The 12,159-nt window shown below is 45.9% G+C and overlaps 1 protein-coding gene across 2 annotated transcripts; it reads left to right on the top strand.

Moving 5' to 3' along the window:
* Positions 1-4: 4 nt before the first annotated feature.
* Positions 5-11,622, top strand: BORCS8 (BLOC-1 related complex subunit 8). Of its 2 annotated transcripts, XR_008435033.1 has the most exons (6): positions 5-115; positions 4,823-4,935; positions 7,433-7,497; positions 9,111-9,218; positions 10,467-10,570; positions 11,515-11,622. XR_008435033.1 is itself a non-coding variant. In XM_053966177.1 (5 exons), exons 1-5 carry the CDS (start codon positions 79-81, stop codon positions 10,507-10,509), a joined length of 366 nt encoding a protein of 121 aa, XP_053822152.1. In that variant the 5' UTR covers positions 5-78; the 3' UTR covers positions 10,510-11,137. The 2 variants fall into 2 exon arrangements, 1 of the variants encoding a protein (XP_053822152.1); XM_053966177.1 differs by lacking the exon at positions 11,515-11,622 and having other exon boundaries at positions 10,467-11,137.
* Positions 11,623-12,159: the final 537 nt, after the last annotated feature.

The raw sequence follows: 12,159 nt of genomic DNA, 5'->3' as shown, positions 1-12,159 counted from the left end.
GTTTCCAGCCGGCGCTGCTTGCTCTGCTCGGGGAGGTTTCGGGGGGCGCCGGCGGAAGCGGAAGTGGCGGCGGGCGGGATGGAGGAGCCGGAGATGCAGCTGAAGGTGAAGAAAGGTGGGACCGGGAGCGGTGGGACCGGGAGCGGTGGGACCGGGAATGGTGGGACCGGGAGCGGTGGGACCGGGAACGGTGGGACCGGGAGCGGTGGGACCGGGAACGGTGGGACCGGAGCGGGACAGGCGGGAGCGGGACAGGCGGGGATGGGCTGGGAGAGGCCCCGCCGCGGTGGTTTGGCCGCTGGCGTCTTGTGGGTTGATTCCCGGCCTTTATCCCCCGTGCTGCTGTTGGGAAGAGCCTCTGGACTGGATTTGTGGGGATTCCTGGGGAGAGATTTCTGTTTGCTTCCGTGGATTTCTGAGGAGAGATTTCTGTTTGCTTCCGTGGATTCCTGGGGAGAGATTTCTGTTTGCTTCCGTGGATTTCTGAGGAGAGATTTCTGTTTGCTTCCGTGGATTCCTGGGGAGAGATTTCTCTGGATTTCTGTGCAGATATTTCCATGGATTTCTCTGGATTTCTGTGGGGATATTTCCATGGATTTCTCTGGATTTCTGTGCAGATATTTCCATAGGTTTCTCTGGATTTCTGTGCAGATATTCCCGCAGATCCCCATGGCCGTGTTCCTGTGGGTTTCCATGGATTTCCGTGCATTTCTCTGGGATTTCTGTGCAGATATTTCTGTGGATTTCTCTGGATTTCTGTGGGTTTCCATGGATTTCTGTGCAGATATTTCCATGCATTTCTGTGGGTTTCCATGGATTTCCGTGCATTTCCATGGATTTCTGTGCAGATATTTCCATGCATTTCCATGGATTTCTGCACAGATATTTCCATGCATTTCTCTGGGATTTCTGTGCAGATATTTCCGTGCATTTCTGTGGGTTTCCATGGATTTGTGTGGAGCTGTTCCTGCAGATCCCCATGGCCGCGTTCCTGTGGGTTTCCATGGATTTCCGTGCATTTCTCTGGGATTTCTGTGCAGATATTTCCATGGATTTCCGTGCATTTCTCTGGGATTTCTGTGCAGATATTTCCATGCATTTCCATGGATTTCTGTGCGGATATTTCCATGCATTTCCATGGATTTGTGTGGAGCTGTTCCCGCAGATCCCCATGGCCGCGTTCCTGTGCGTTCCCGCGGGTGTCTCCCCGTTAGCGCCCGGCTTTTCCCGGTTTTTTTTCCCGTTTTTTTTTCCCGGCAGTGCCGGACAAGTTCACCGAGAGCCTGTACGTGCTGGCCAACGAGCCCTCGGTGGCGCTGTCCCGGGCATTCCCACGGGGACAGCTCCCTGCAATTCCCTGGAGTTCCATGGATGCCTTTCCATGGATTTCTGTGCAGATATTTCCATGCATTTCTGTGCAGATATTACCATGCATTTCATGGATTTCTGTGCAGATATTTCCATGCATTTCCATGGATTTCTGTGCGGATATTTCCATGCATTTCCATGGATTTCTGTGCAGATATTTCCATGGATTTCCGTGCATTTCTCTGGGATTTCTGTGCAGATATTTCCATGCATTTCTCTGGGATTTCTGTGCAGATATTTCCATGGATTTCCATGGATTTCTGTGCAGATATTTCCATGGATTTCCGTGCATTTCTCTGGGATTTCTGTGCAGATATTACCATGCATTTCCATGGATTTCTGTGCGGATATTTCCATGCATTTCCATGGATTTCTGTGCAGATATTTCCATGGATTTCCATGCATTTCATGGATTTCTGTGCAGATATTTCCATGGATTTCCGTGCATTTCTCTGGGATTTCTGTGCAGATATTTCCATGCATTTCTCTGGGATTTCTGTGCAGATATTTCCATGCATTTCTCTGGGATTTCTGTGCAGATATTTCCATGGATTTCCATGGATTTCTGTGCAGATATTTCCATGGATTTCCGTGCATTTCTCTGGATTTCTGTGCAGATATTACCATGCATTTCATGGATTTCTGTGCGGATATTTCCATGCATTTCCATGGATTTCTGTGCAGATATTTCCATGCATTTCATGGATTTCTGTGCAGATATTTCCATGCATTTCCATGGATTTCTGTGCGGATATTTCCATGCATTTCCATGGATTTGTGTGGAGCTGTTCCCGCAGATCCCCATGGCCGCGTTCCTGTGCGTTCCCGCGGGTGTCTCCCCGTTAACGCCCGGCTTTTCCCGGTTTTTTTTCCCGTTTTTTTTTCCCGGCAGTGCCGGACAAGTTCACCGAGAGCCTGTACGTGCTGGCCAACGAGCCCTCGGTGGCGCTGTTCCGGGCATTCCCACGGGGACAGCTCCCTGCAATTCCCTGGAGTTCCATGGATGCCTTTCCATGGATTTCTGTGCAGATATTTCCATGCATTTCTGTGCAGATATTACCATGCATTTCATGGATTTCTGTGCAGATATTTCCATGCATTTCCATGGATTTCTGTGCGGATATTTCCATGCATTTCCATGGATTTCTGTGCAGATATTTCCATGGATTTCCGTGCATTTCTCTGGGATTTCTGTGCAGATATTTCCATGCATTTCTCTGGGATTTCTGTGCAGATATTTCCATGGATTTCCATGGATTTCTGTGCAGATATTTCCATGGATTTCCGTGCATTTCTCTGGGATTTCTGTGCAGATATTACCATGCATTTCCATGGATTTCTGTGCGGATATTTCCATGCATTTCCATGGATTTCTGTGCAGATATTTCCATGGATTTCCGTGCATTTCTCTGGATTTCTGTGCAGATATTACCATGCATTTCCATGGATTTCTGTGCGGATATTTCCATGCATTTCCATGGATTTCTGTGCAGATATTTCCATGCATTTCCATGGATTTCTGTGCAGATATTTCCATGCATTTCCATGGATTTCTGTGCAGATATTTCCGTGCATTTCTCTGGGATATCTGTGCAGATATTTCCATGGATTTCTGTGCAGATATTTCCATGGATTTCCGTGCATTTCTCTGGGATTTCTGTGCAGATATTTCCATGCATTTCTCTGGGATTTCTGTGCAGATATTTCCATGGATTTCCATGGATTTCTGTGCAGATATTTCCATGGATTTCCGTGCATTTCTCTGGGATTTCTGTGCAGATATTACCATGCATTTCATGGATTTCTGTGCGGATATTTCCATGCATTTCCATGGATTTCTGTGCGGATATTTCCATGCATTTCCATGGATTTCTGTGCAGATATTTCCATGCATTTCATGGATTTCTGTGCAGATATTTCCGTGCATTTCTCTGGGATATCTGTGCAGATATTTCCATGGATTTCTGTGGAGATATTTCCATGGATTTCCATGCATTTCCATGGATTTCTGTGCAGATATTTCCATGGATTTCCATGCATTTCATGGATTTCTGTGCAGATATTTCCATGGATTTCCGTGCATTTCTCTGGATTTCTGTGCAGATATTTCCATGCATTTCTCTGGGATTTCTGTGCAGATATTTCCATGCATTTCTCTGGGATTTCTGTGCAGATATTTCCATGGATTTCCATGGATTTCTGTGCAGATATTTCCATGGATTTCCGTGCATTTCTCTGGGATTTCTGTGCAGATATTACCATGCATTTCATGGATTTCTGTGCGGATATTTCCATGCATTTCCATGGATTTCTGTGCAGATATTTCCATGCATTTCCATGGATTTCTGTGCAGATATTTCCATGCATTTCCATGGATTTCTGTGCGGATATTTCCATGCATTTCCATGGATTTGTGTGGAGCTGTTCCCGCAGATCCCCATGGCCGCGTTCCTGTGCGTTCCCGCGGGTGTCTCCCCGTTAGCGCCCGGCTTTTCCCGGTTTTTTTTCCCGTTTTTTTTTCCCGGCAGTGCCGGACAAGTTCACCGAGAGCCTGTACGTGCTGGCCAACGAGCCCTCGGTGGCGCTGTCCCGGGCATTCCCACGGGGACAGCTCCCTGCAATTCCCTGGAGTTCCATGGATGCCTTTCCATGGATTTCTGTGCAGATATTTCCATGCATTTCTGTGCAGATATTACCATGCATTTCATGGATTTCTGTGCAGATATTTCCATGCATTTCCATGGATTTCTGTGCGGATATTTCCATGCATTTCCATGGATTTCTGTGCAGATATTTCCATGCATTTCCATGGATTTCTGTGCAGATATTTCCATGCATTTCCATGGATTTCTGTGCAGATATTTCCGTGCATTTCTCTGGGATATCTGTGCAGATATTTCCATGGATTTCTGTGCAGATATTTCCATGGATTTCCGTGCATTTCTCTGGGATTTCTGTGCAGATATTTCCATGCATTTCCATGGATTTCTGTGCGGATATTTCCATGCATTTCCATGGATTTCTGTGCAGATATTTCCATGGATTTCCGTGCATTTCTCTGGGATTTCTGTGCAGATATTTCCATGCATTTCTCTGGGATTTCTGTGCAGATATTTCCATGGATTTCCATGGATTTCTGTGCAGATATTTCCATGGATTTCCGTGCATTTCTCTGGGATTTCTGTGCAGATATTACCATGCATTTCATGGATTTCTGTGCGGATATTTCCATGCATTTCCATGGATTTCTGTGCGGATATTTCCATGCATTTCCATGGATTTCTGTGCGGATATTTCCATGGATTTCTGTGCGGATATTTCCATGCATTTCCATGGATTTGTGTGGAGCTGTTCCCGCAGATCCCCATGGCCGCGTTCCTGTGCGTTCCCGCGGGTGTCTCCCCGTTAACGCCCGGTTTTCCCGGTTTTTTTTCCCGTTTTTTTTTCCCGGCAGTGACGGACAAGTTCACCGAGAGCCTGTACGTGCTGGCCAACGAGCCCTCGGTGGCGCTGTTCCGGCTGCAGGAGCACGTGCGCCGCTCCCTGCCCGAGCTGGCCCAGCACAAGGTGCGTCCCGCCGGGAATCCCGGGGATCCCGGGGATCCCGGGCCTCCGCCGCGCTTCTGAAGGTGTTCATTCCCCTTTTAGAGTTCATTTCGGAACTTTGAAAGTTCTCATAAAAGTTTTTTAACCTTCTGATAATGTTTCTGTATTTAAGAGTCAGAGTTCCCACACAATTCTGTGTGTAAATACAGTTAATTTTTAGTTCATTTTGGAAATTTTAAAGTGTTATGAAAATTTCTTTAACCTTCTGATAATGTTTCTATAATTAAGTCAGAATTCCCACACAATTCTGTGTGTAAATACAGTTCATTTATAGTTCATTTTGGAAATTTTAAAGTTTTCATAAAAGCTTTTCAGCCCTCTGATAATGTTTCTATAATTAAGAGTCAGAGTTCCCACACAATTCTAATTTTGGAAGTTTGAAAGTTTTCATAAAAGCTTTTCAACCTTCTGATAATGTTTCTGTATTTAAGAGTCAGAGTTCCCACACAATTCCATGTATAAATATAGTTAATTTATTGTTCATTTTGGAAATTTTAAAGTTTTATGAAAACTTCTTCAGCCCTCTGATAATGTTTCTGTATTTAAGAGTCGGGGTTCCCACACAATTCCATGTGTAAATACAGTTCATTTATTGTTCATTTTGGAAGTTTGAAAGTTTTCATAAAATCTTTTCAAGCTTCTGATAATGTTTCTGTATTTAAGAGTCAGAATTCCCACACAATTCCGTGTGTAAATACAGTTCATTTTTAGTTCATTTTGGAAATTTTAAAGTTTTCATAAAACTTCTTCAGCCCTCTGATAATGTTTCTGTAATTAAGTCAGAGTTCCCACACAATTCCGTGTGTAAATACAGTTCATTTATAGTTAATTTTGGAAATTTTAAAGTTTTCATAAAACTTCTTCAGCCCTCTGATAATGTTTCTGTAATTAAGACTCGGGGTTCCCACACAATTCCGTGTGTAAATACAGTTCATTTATTGTTCATTTTGGAAATTTTAAAGTGTTATGAAAACTTCTTCAGCCTTCTGATAATGTTTCTATAATTAAGTCAGAGTTCCCACACAATTCCATGTATAAATACAGTTCATTTATTGTTCATTTTGGAAGTTTGAAAGTTTTCATAAAACTTCTTCAGCCCTCTGATAATGTTTCTGTAATTAAGACTCGGGGTTCCCACACAATTCCGTGAGTAAATAGAATATTTCCACATTTCTCTGTGGGAGGAGAGGAAGGATGGATTGATCTTTGGAGCAGTGAGGCTGCAGAGGTGGGGATCCCATCCTCCAGCCCACGCTCACCTCTGGAATTCTGTAAACACCAGAGGTGTGGATAAACCCGGCTCTTTTCCTCTTCTGAGCTTCCCGAGCTGCTCCGTGCTCCTTTCGTGCCCAATGGCCACGGAATTCTGGGAATTCTGGGAATCCCATCCCACCCAGCACCGCCCTCCTCCCAGGCACAGCTCCTCTGGGAATTCCAACCCCTTCCCCTCTCCCGGGGAGGAATTCCTGCCCCAAAATTCCCACACAAATTCCCACTTTGAAGCCGTTCCCTGTGTCCTGGGATTCCATCCCTGGAATTCCCATCCCAAATCCATTCCCTGTGCCTGGAATTCCCATCCCAAATCCATTCCCTGTGCCTGGAATTCTATCCCTTATCCCAAATTCATTCCCTGATTCCTGGAATTCCATCCCAAATCCATTCCCTGTGCCTGGAATTCCCATCCCAAATCCATTCCCTGTGCCTGGAATTCTATCCCTTATCCCAAATTCATTCCCTGATTCCTGGAATTCCATCCCAAATCCATTCCCTGTGCCTGGAATTCCCATCCCAAATCCCTTCCCTGGATCCTGGAATTCCCATCCCAAATCCATTCCCTGTGCCTGGAATTCCCATCCCAAATCCCTCTGGAGCCCCTTTAGGCTCTGGAGGCAGCTCCAAGGTTTCCCTGGATCCCTTCTCCCACTTTCCTTGGACATTCCAGGGACCCAGGGGCAGCCACAGCTTCTCTGGGAATTCCAGCCAGGAATGCCTTCCCAAATCCCACCCAGATTCCCCTTTCTCTGTTTGAATCCATTCCCTGTGCCTGGAATTCCCATCTCAAATCCATTCCCTGGATCCTGGAATTCCATCCCAAATCCATTCCCTGGATCCTGGAATTCCATCCCAAATCCATTCCCTGTGCCTGGAATTCCCATCCCAAATCCCTTCCCTGGATCCTGGAATTCCATCCCAAATCCCTTCCCTGTGTCCTGTCCCTTTGGGACATTCCCAAATCCCAAATCCTCTCCAGCTCTCCTGGAGCCCCTTTAGGGAGGGGAGGCAGCTCCAAGGTTTCCCTGGAATTTCCCTTCTCCCACTTTCCTTGGACATTCCAGGGACCCAGGGGCAGCCTCAGCTGCTCTGGGAATTCCATCCCATCCCGTTGCAGCCAGGAATTCCTTCCCCACATCCCCATTCCCAGTTTAGACCCTGCCTAATCCCTGTTTTTCCCTCGCAGTCGGACATGCAGAGCTGGGAGGAGCAGAGCCAGGGAGCCATTTACACCGTGGAATACGCCTGCAGGTACTGGGAATTCCTGGAATTCCGGGCTGGAAAACCCAGCAGGATCCAGGGAATGAGGGTGGGAGGTGCTGGGATTTGGGATTTTTACTCTGAGGGTGAAATTCCTGGAATTCCGGGCTGGAAAACCCAGCAGGATCCATGGAATGAGTTGGGATTTGGGATGAGCTTTCAGTTCTTAGCAGGTATTTTCATTTTGAGAGGGAAATTCCTGGAATTCCAGGTTGGAAAACACAGCAGGATCCAGGGAATGAGGGTGGGAAGAGCTGGGATTTGGGATTTTCACTTTGAGAGTGAAATTCCTGGAATTCTGGACTGGAAAACCCAGCAGGATCCATGGAATGAGGATGGGAAGAGCTGGGTTTTGGGATTTTTACTCTGAGGGTGAAATTCCTGGAATTCCGGGCTGGAAAACCCAGCAGGATCCATGGAATGAGTTGGGATTTGGGATTTTCACTTTGAGGATGGAATTCCTGGAATTCCTGGGCTGGAAAACACAGCAGGATCCATGGAATGAGTTGCAATTTGGGATTTTCACTTTGAGAGGGAAATTCCTGGAATTCCGGAGTGGAAAACACAGCAGGATCCATGGAATGAGTTGGGATTTCGGATGAGCTTTCAGTTCTTAGCAGGAATTTTCATTTTGAGAGGGAAATTCCTGGAATTCTGGACTGGAAAACCCAGCAGGATCCATGGAATGAGGATGGGAAGAGCTGGGTTTTGGGATTTTTACTCTGAGGGTGAAATTCCTGGAATTCTGGGCTGGAAAACCCAGCAGGATCCAGGAAATGAGTTGGGATTTGGGATTTTCATTTTGAGGGTTGATTCCTGGAATTCAAGGCTGGAAAATCCATGGAATGAGTTGGGATTTGGGACGAGCTTTCAGTTCTTAGCAGGTATTTTCATTTTGGGAGGGAAATTCCTGGAATTCTGGGCTGGAAAACCCAGCAGGATCCCGGGAATGAGGGTGGGAGGAGCTGGGTTTTGGGATTTTCACTTTGAGAGGGAAATTCCTGGAATTCTGGACTGGAAAACCCAGCAGGATCCAGGAAATGAGTTGGGATTTGGGATTTTCATTTTGAGGGTTGATTCCTGGAATTCAAGGCTGGAAAATCCAGGGAATGAGCTGGGATTTGGGACGAGCTTTCAGTTCTTAGCAGGAATTTTCATTTTGAGAGTGAAATTCCTGGAATTCTGGACTGGAAAACCCAGCAGGATCCAGGGAATGAGTTGGGATTTGGGACGAGCTTTCAGTTCTTAGCAGGTATTTTCATTTTGGGAGGGAAATTCCTGGAATTCTGGACTGGAAAACCCAGCAGGATCCAGGGAATGAGGGTGGGAGGAGCTGGGATTTGGGATTTTCACTTTGAGAGGGAAATTCCTGGATTCCTGGGTGGGAAAACCCAGCAGGATCCAGGGAATGAGAATGGGAAGAGCTGGGATTTGGGAACTCCTCGCAGGAATTTCAGGGCTTTGAGAAACTCTTCCCGCAGCGGAAAAAAACTCCTCAAACCTGAATTTTCCCGGGATCAGAGGGGGAACAACCAGAATTTGGGAATTCCAGCTCTGTCGCCCTCTCCCTTTTCCCACTTTTCCTGCTTCTCCCACTTTTCCAGCGCCATCAAGAACATGACTGACAGCAGTGTTTACTTCAGGAGCATCGACAGCCTGCTCAAACACTCCATAGCCATGAAGGAGCAGCTCAACGGCGCCCAGGGCCGCAGGTACCCCCAAAATCCCGGGAAAAGCATCCCAGGATGATCCAGGACAGCATTCCCTGCTTTTCCCCACTCCCCTGGGGGGAACCAGCGCTGTTTGCTGAGGGAAAAATGGGAATAAATGGAATTTTAGCTGGAACCAGCGCTGTTTGCTGAGGGAAAAATGGGAATAAATGGAATTTTAGCTGGAACCAGCGCTGTTTGCTGAGGGAAAAGTGGGAATAAATGGAATTTTAGGGAGGTTCAGTTGAGATTTTTGGGTTTTAGGGATGCAGGGATTGGGGAGAGGCTGGGCTGATCCCGATTTTTGGGCAGAATTCCTTAGGAATTAGTGGCAGCAGGATAATAATGATGATGAGGAGTTCCTAAAACAGGACAGCCTGCACAAACATTCCATGGAAATCCCAGGAAAAGCATCCCAGGATGATCCAGGACAGCATTCCCTGCTTTTCCCCCCTTCCCTGGGGCGCTGTTTGCTGAGGGAAAAATGGGAATAAATGGAATTTTAGGGAGGTTCGGTTGAGATTTTTGGGTTTTAGGGATGCAGGGATTGGGGAGAGGCTGCTCTGATCCCGATTTTTGGGCAGAATTCCTTAGGAATTAGCAGCAGGATGATGATGATGATGATGATGATGATGAGTTCCTAAAACATCCTGGATGATCCTGGTGGATTTGATCCTCTGGAATTTCCAGGATCCAGAACATTCCTGGGATTTTCCCTGACAGGAAATGCCCTGAGCATCTTTTGGGATTTTTTTTTTTTTTTTTTTTTTTTTTTTTTTTTTGGGGAATTTTTGTGAGATTTTTTTTTTAGAATTTTTGTGGATTTTTTTTGGAGGGGGGGGATTTTTTTTTTTAATTTTTAGAGGATTAAATTTTTTGTGTTTGAGGATTTCTTGGGCATTTTTTGGGATTTGTCTATTTTTGGAGGATTTATTTGATTCTTTTGTGGGGGGGATTTTTTTCGGGGGACTTCCTGAGATTTTTTGTGGGGGGATTTTTGGGATCTTTTCAATTTTTTGGAGGGATTTTTTTGGGATTTATTTTGATTTGGGGGGGGGGGATTTTTGGGATCTTTTCAATTTTTTGGAGGGTTTTTTTGGGATTTATTTTGATTTGGGGGGGGGGGGATTTTTTGGGATTTTTCAGGCTGCACACCCCAACAACAACCCCTTACCCCAGCAGCCATCAACAAAGGGAATTTTTTTAAGAAAACCCCAAATTTCCCACAACTTTTCCTTTTTCTTTCCACAGCACCATCACCCCCCAATCCAAGAATCCTCCAGGCACTTCCTGATTTTTCCATCCTGAATTTCCCAACCTTGGGAAGAAGTGGAAAAACCTCTGGGGCTGCACAGGTAGAGAAGCCCCTGAATTCCCAGGGGAAAAAAAAAAAAAAAAAAAAACAGCTGGAAAATCCCAAATCCTGCTTTTTGGGGCCTCTTTTCCATGGAAAAACAGGGTGGGTTTGTGTTTCACCTTCCCAGTTTTTTTTATTTCCCCAAAAAAAAACAAAAAAAAACCAACCCAAATGAGGTCTTGCTTTGGGAATTTTGTGTGAAAAGCTGGAATGTGAGCACACTCCAAGCTTTTGTTGAGGAGGAATTCTCCAAGGAGAAACTTTTCCAGCTGGTGCCAAGGAATTGCTGGGTTTGGTTTTAATGAGGACAAGAATAAAAAGGAGAAAAAAACCCCAAAAATATCCCCAAAAAAAAAAAAAACAACAAAACAAGAAAAATTCCTTTTAAAGGTTTTCAACTTTTCTCCTGTCGCCGTGGGAGCTCGGAGCTCCTTTTTTATCCTGGTTTTTCCAAGGGCATGGAGGAAAAGAATGTGGAATTTTAGGCTTTCAAGGGAGGGAAAAAAAATCCTTAGAATCCTACAAAAAAAAAAAAAAAATTAAAAAAGGATTTTTTCCCTTGGTCCCACTCTTGGTTTTGGAAGTGACTGGAATTAAGCAGAGCTTTGGTGTGGATCCCTCCTGGATATTCCAGGGATCCAGGGAATGGAACTCAAATTCCAGGGGAGTTGCTCTTGGGATAACAGGTGGCTTTTGGGATAATAGCAGTGACACCCCAAATCTGCTTTTCCCCACCCCAAATCTGCTTTTCCCCACCCCAAATCTGCTTTTCCCCACCCCAAATCTGCTTTTTCCCACCCCAAATCTGCTTTTCCCCACCCCAAATCTCCTTTTCCCCACCCCAAATCTGCTTTTCCCCACCCCAAATCTGCTTTTTCCTACCCCAAAATCTGCTTTTTCCTACCCCAAACCTCTTCTCTGCCACCCCAAACCCACCTTAAGCCACCCCAAAGCTGCTTTTTCCCACCCCAAATCTGTTCTTTGCCACCCCAAAACCACTTTTGGCCACCCCAAACCCCCTTCCTGCCACCCCAAGTTTGCTCTGACACCCCAAATCTCCTTTTTCCCACCCCAAATCTCCTTTTTCCTACCCCAAATCTCCTTTTTCCCACCCCAAATCCGCTTTTCCCCACCCCAAATCTCCTTTTTCCCACCCCAAATCCGCTTTTCCCCACCCCAAATCTCCTTTTCCCCACCCCAAATCCGCTTTTCCCCACCCCAAATCTGCTTTTTCCTACCCCAAAATCTGCTTTTTCCTACCCCAAACCTCTTCTCTGCCACCCCAAACCCACCTTAAGCCACCCCAAAGCTGCTTTTTCCCACCCCAAATCTGTTCTTTGCCACCCCAAAACCACTTTTGGCCACCCCAAACCCCCTTCCTGCCACCCCAAGTTTGCTCTGACACCCCAAATCTCCTTTTTCCCACCCCAAATCTCCTTTTTCCTACCCCAAATCTCCTTTTTCCCACCCCAAATCCGCTTTTCCCCACCCCAAATCTCCTTTTTCCTACCCCAAATCTCCTTTTTCCCACCCCAAATCTGCTTTTCCCCACCCCAAATCTCCTTTTTCCCACCCCAAATCCGCTTT

This window comes from Vidua chalybeata, chromosome 27, assembly GCF_026979565.1.
Source record: "Vidua chalybeata isolate OUT-0048 chromosome 27, bVidCha1 merged haplotype, whole genome shotgun sequence".
Classification (NCBI taxonomy): Eukaryota; Metazoa; Chordata; class Aves; order Passeriformes; family Viduidae; genus Vidua; species Vidua chalybeata.
The sequence above is the reverse complement of the archived record's forward strand: the minus strand, read 5'-3'. Positions and strand labels throughout refer to the sequence as shown.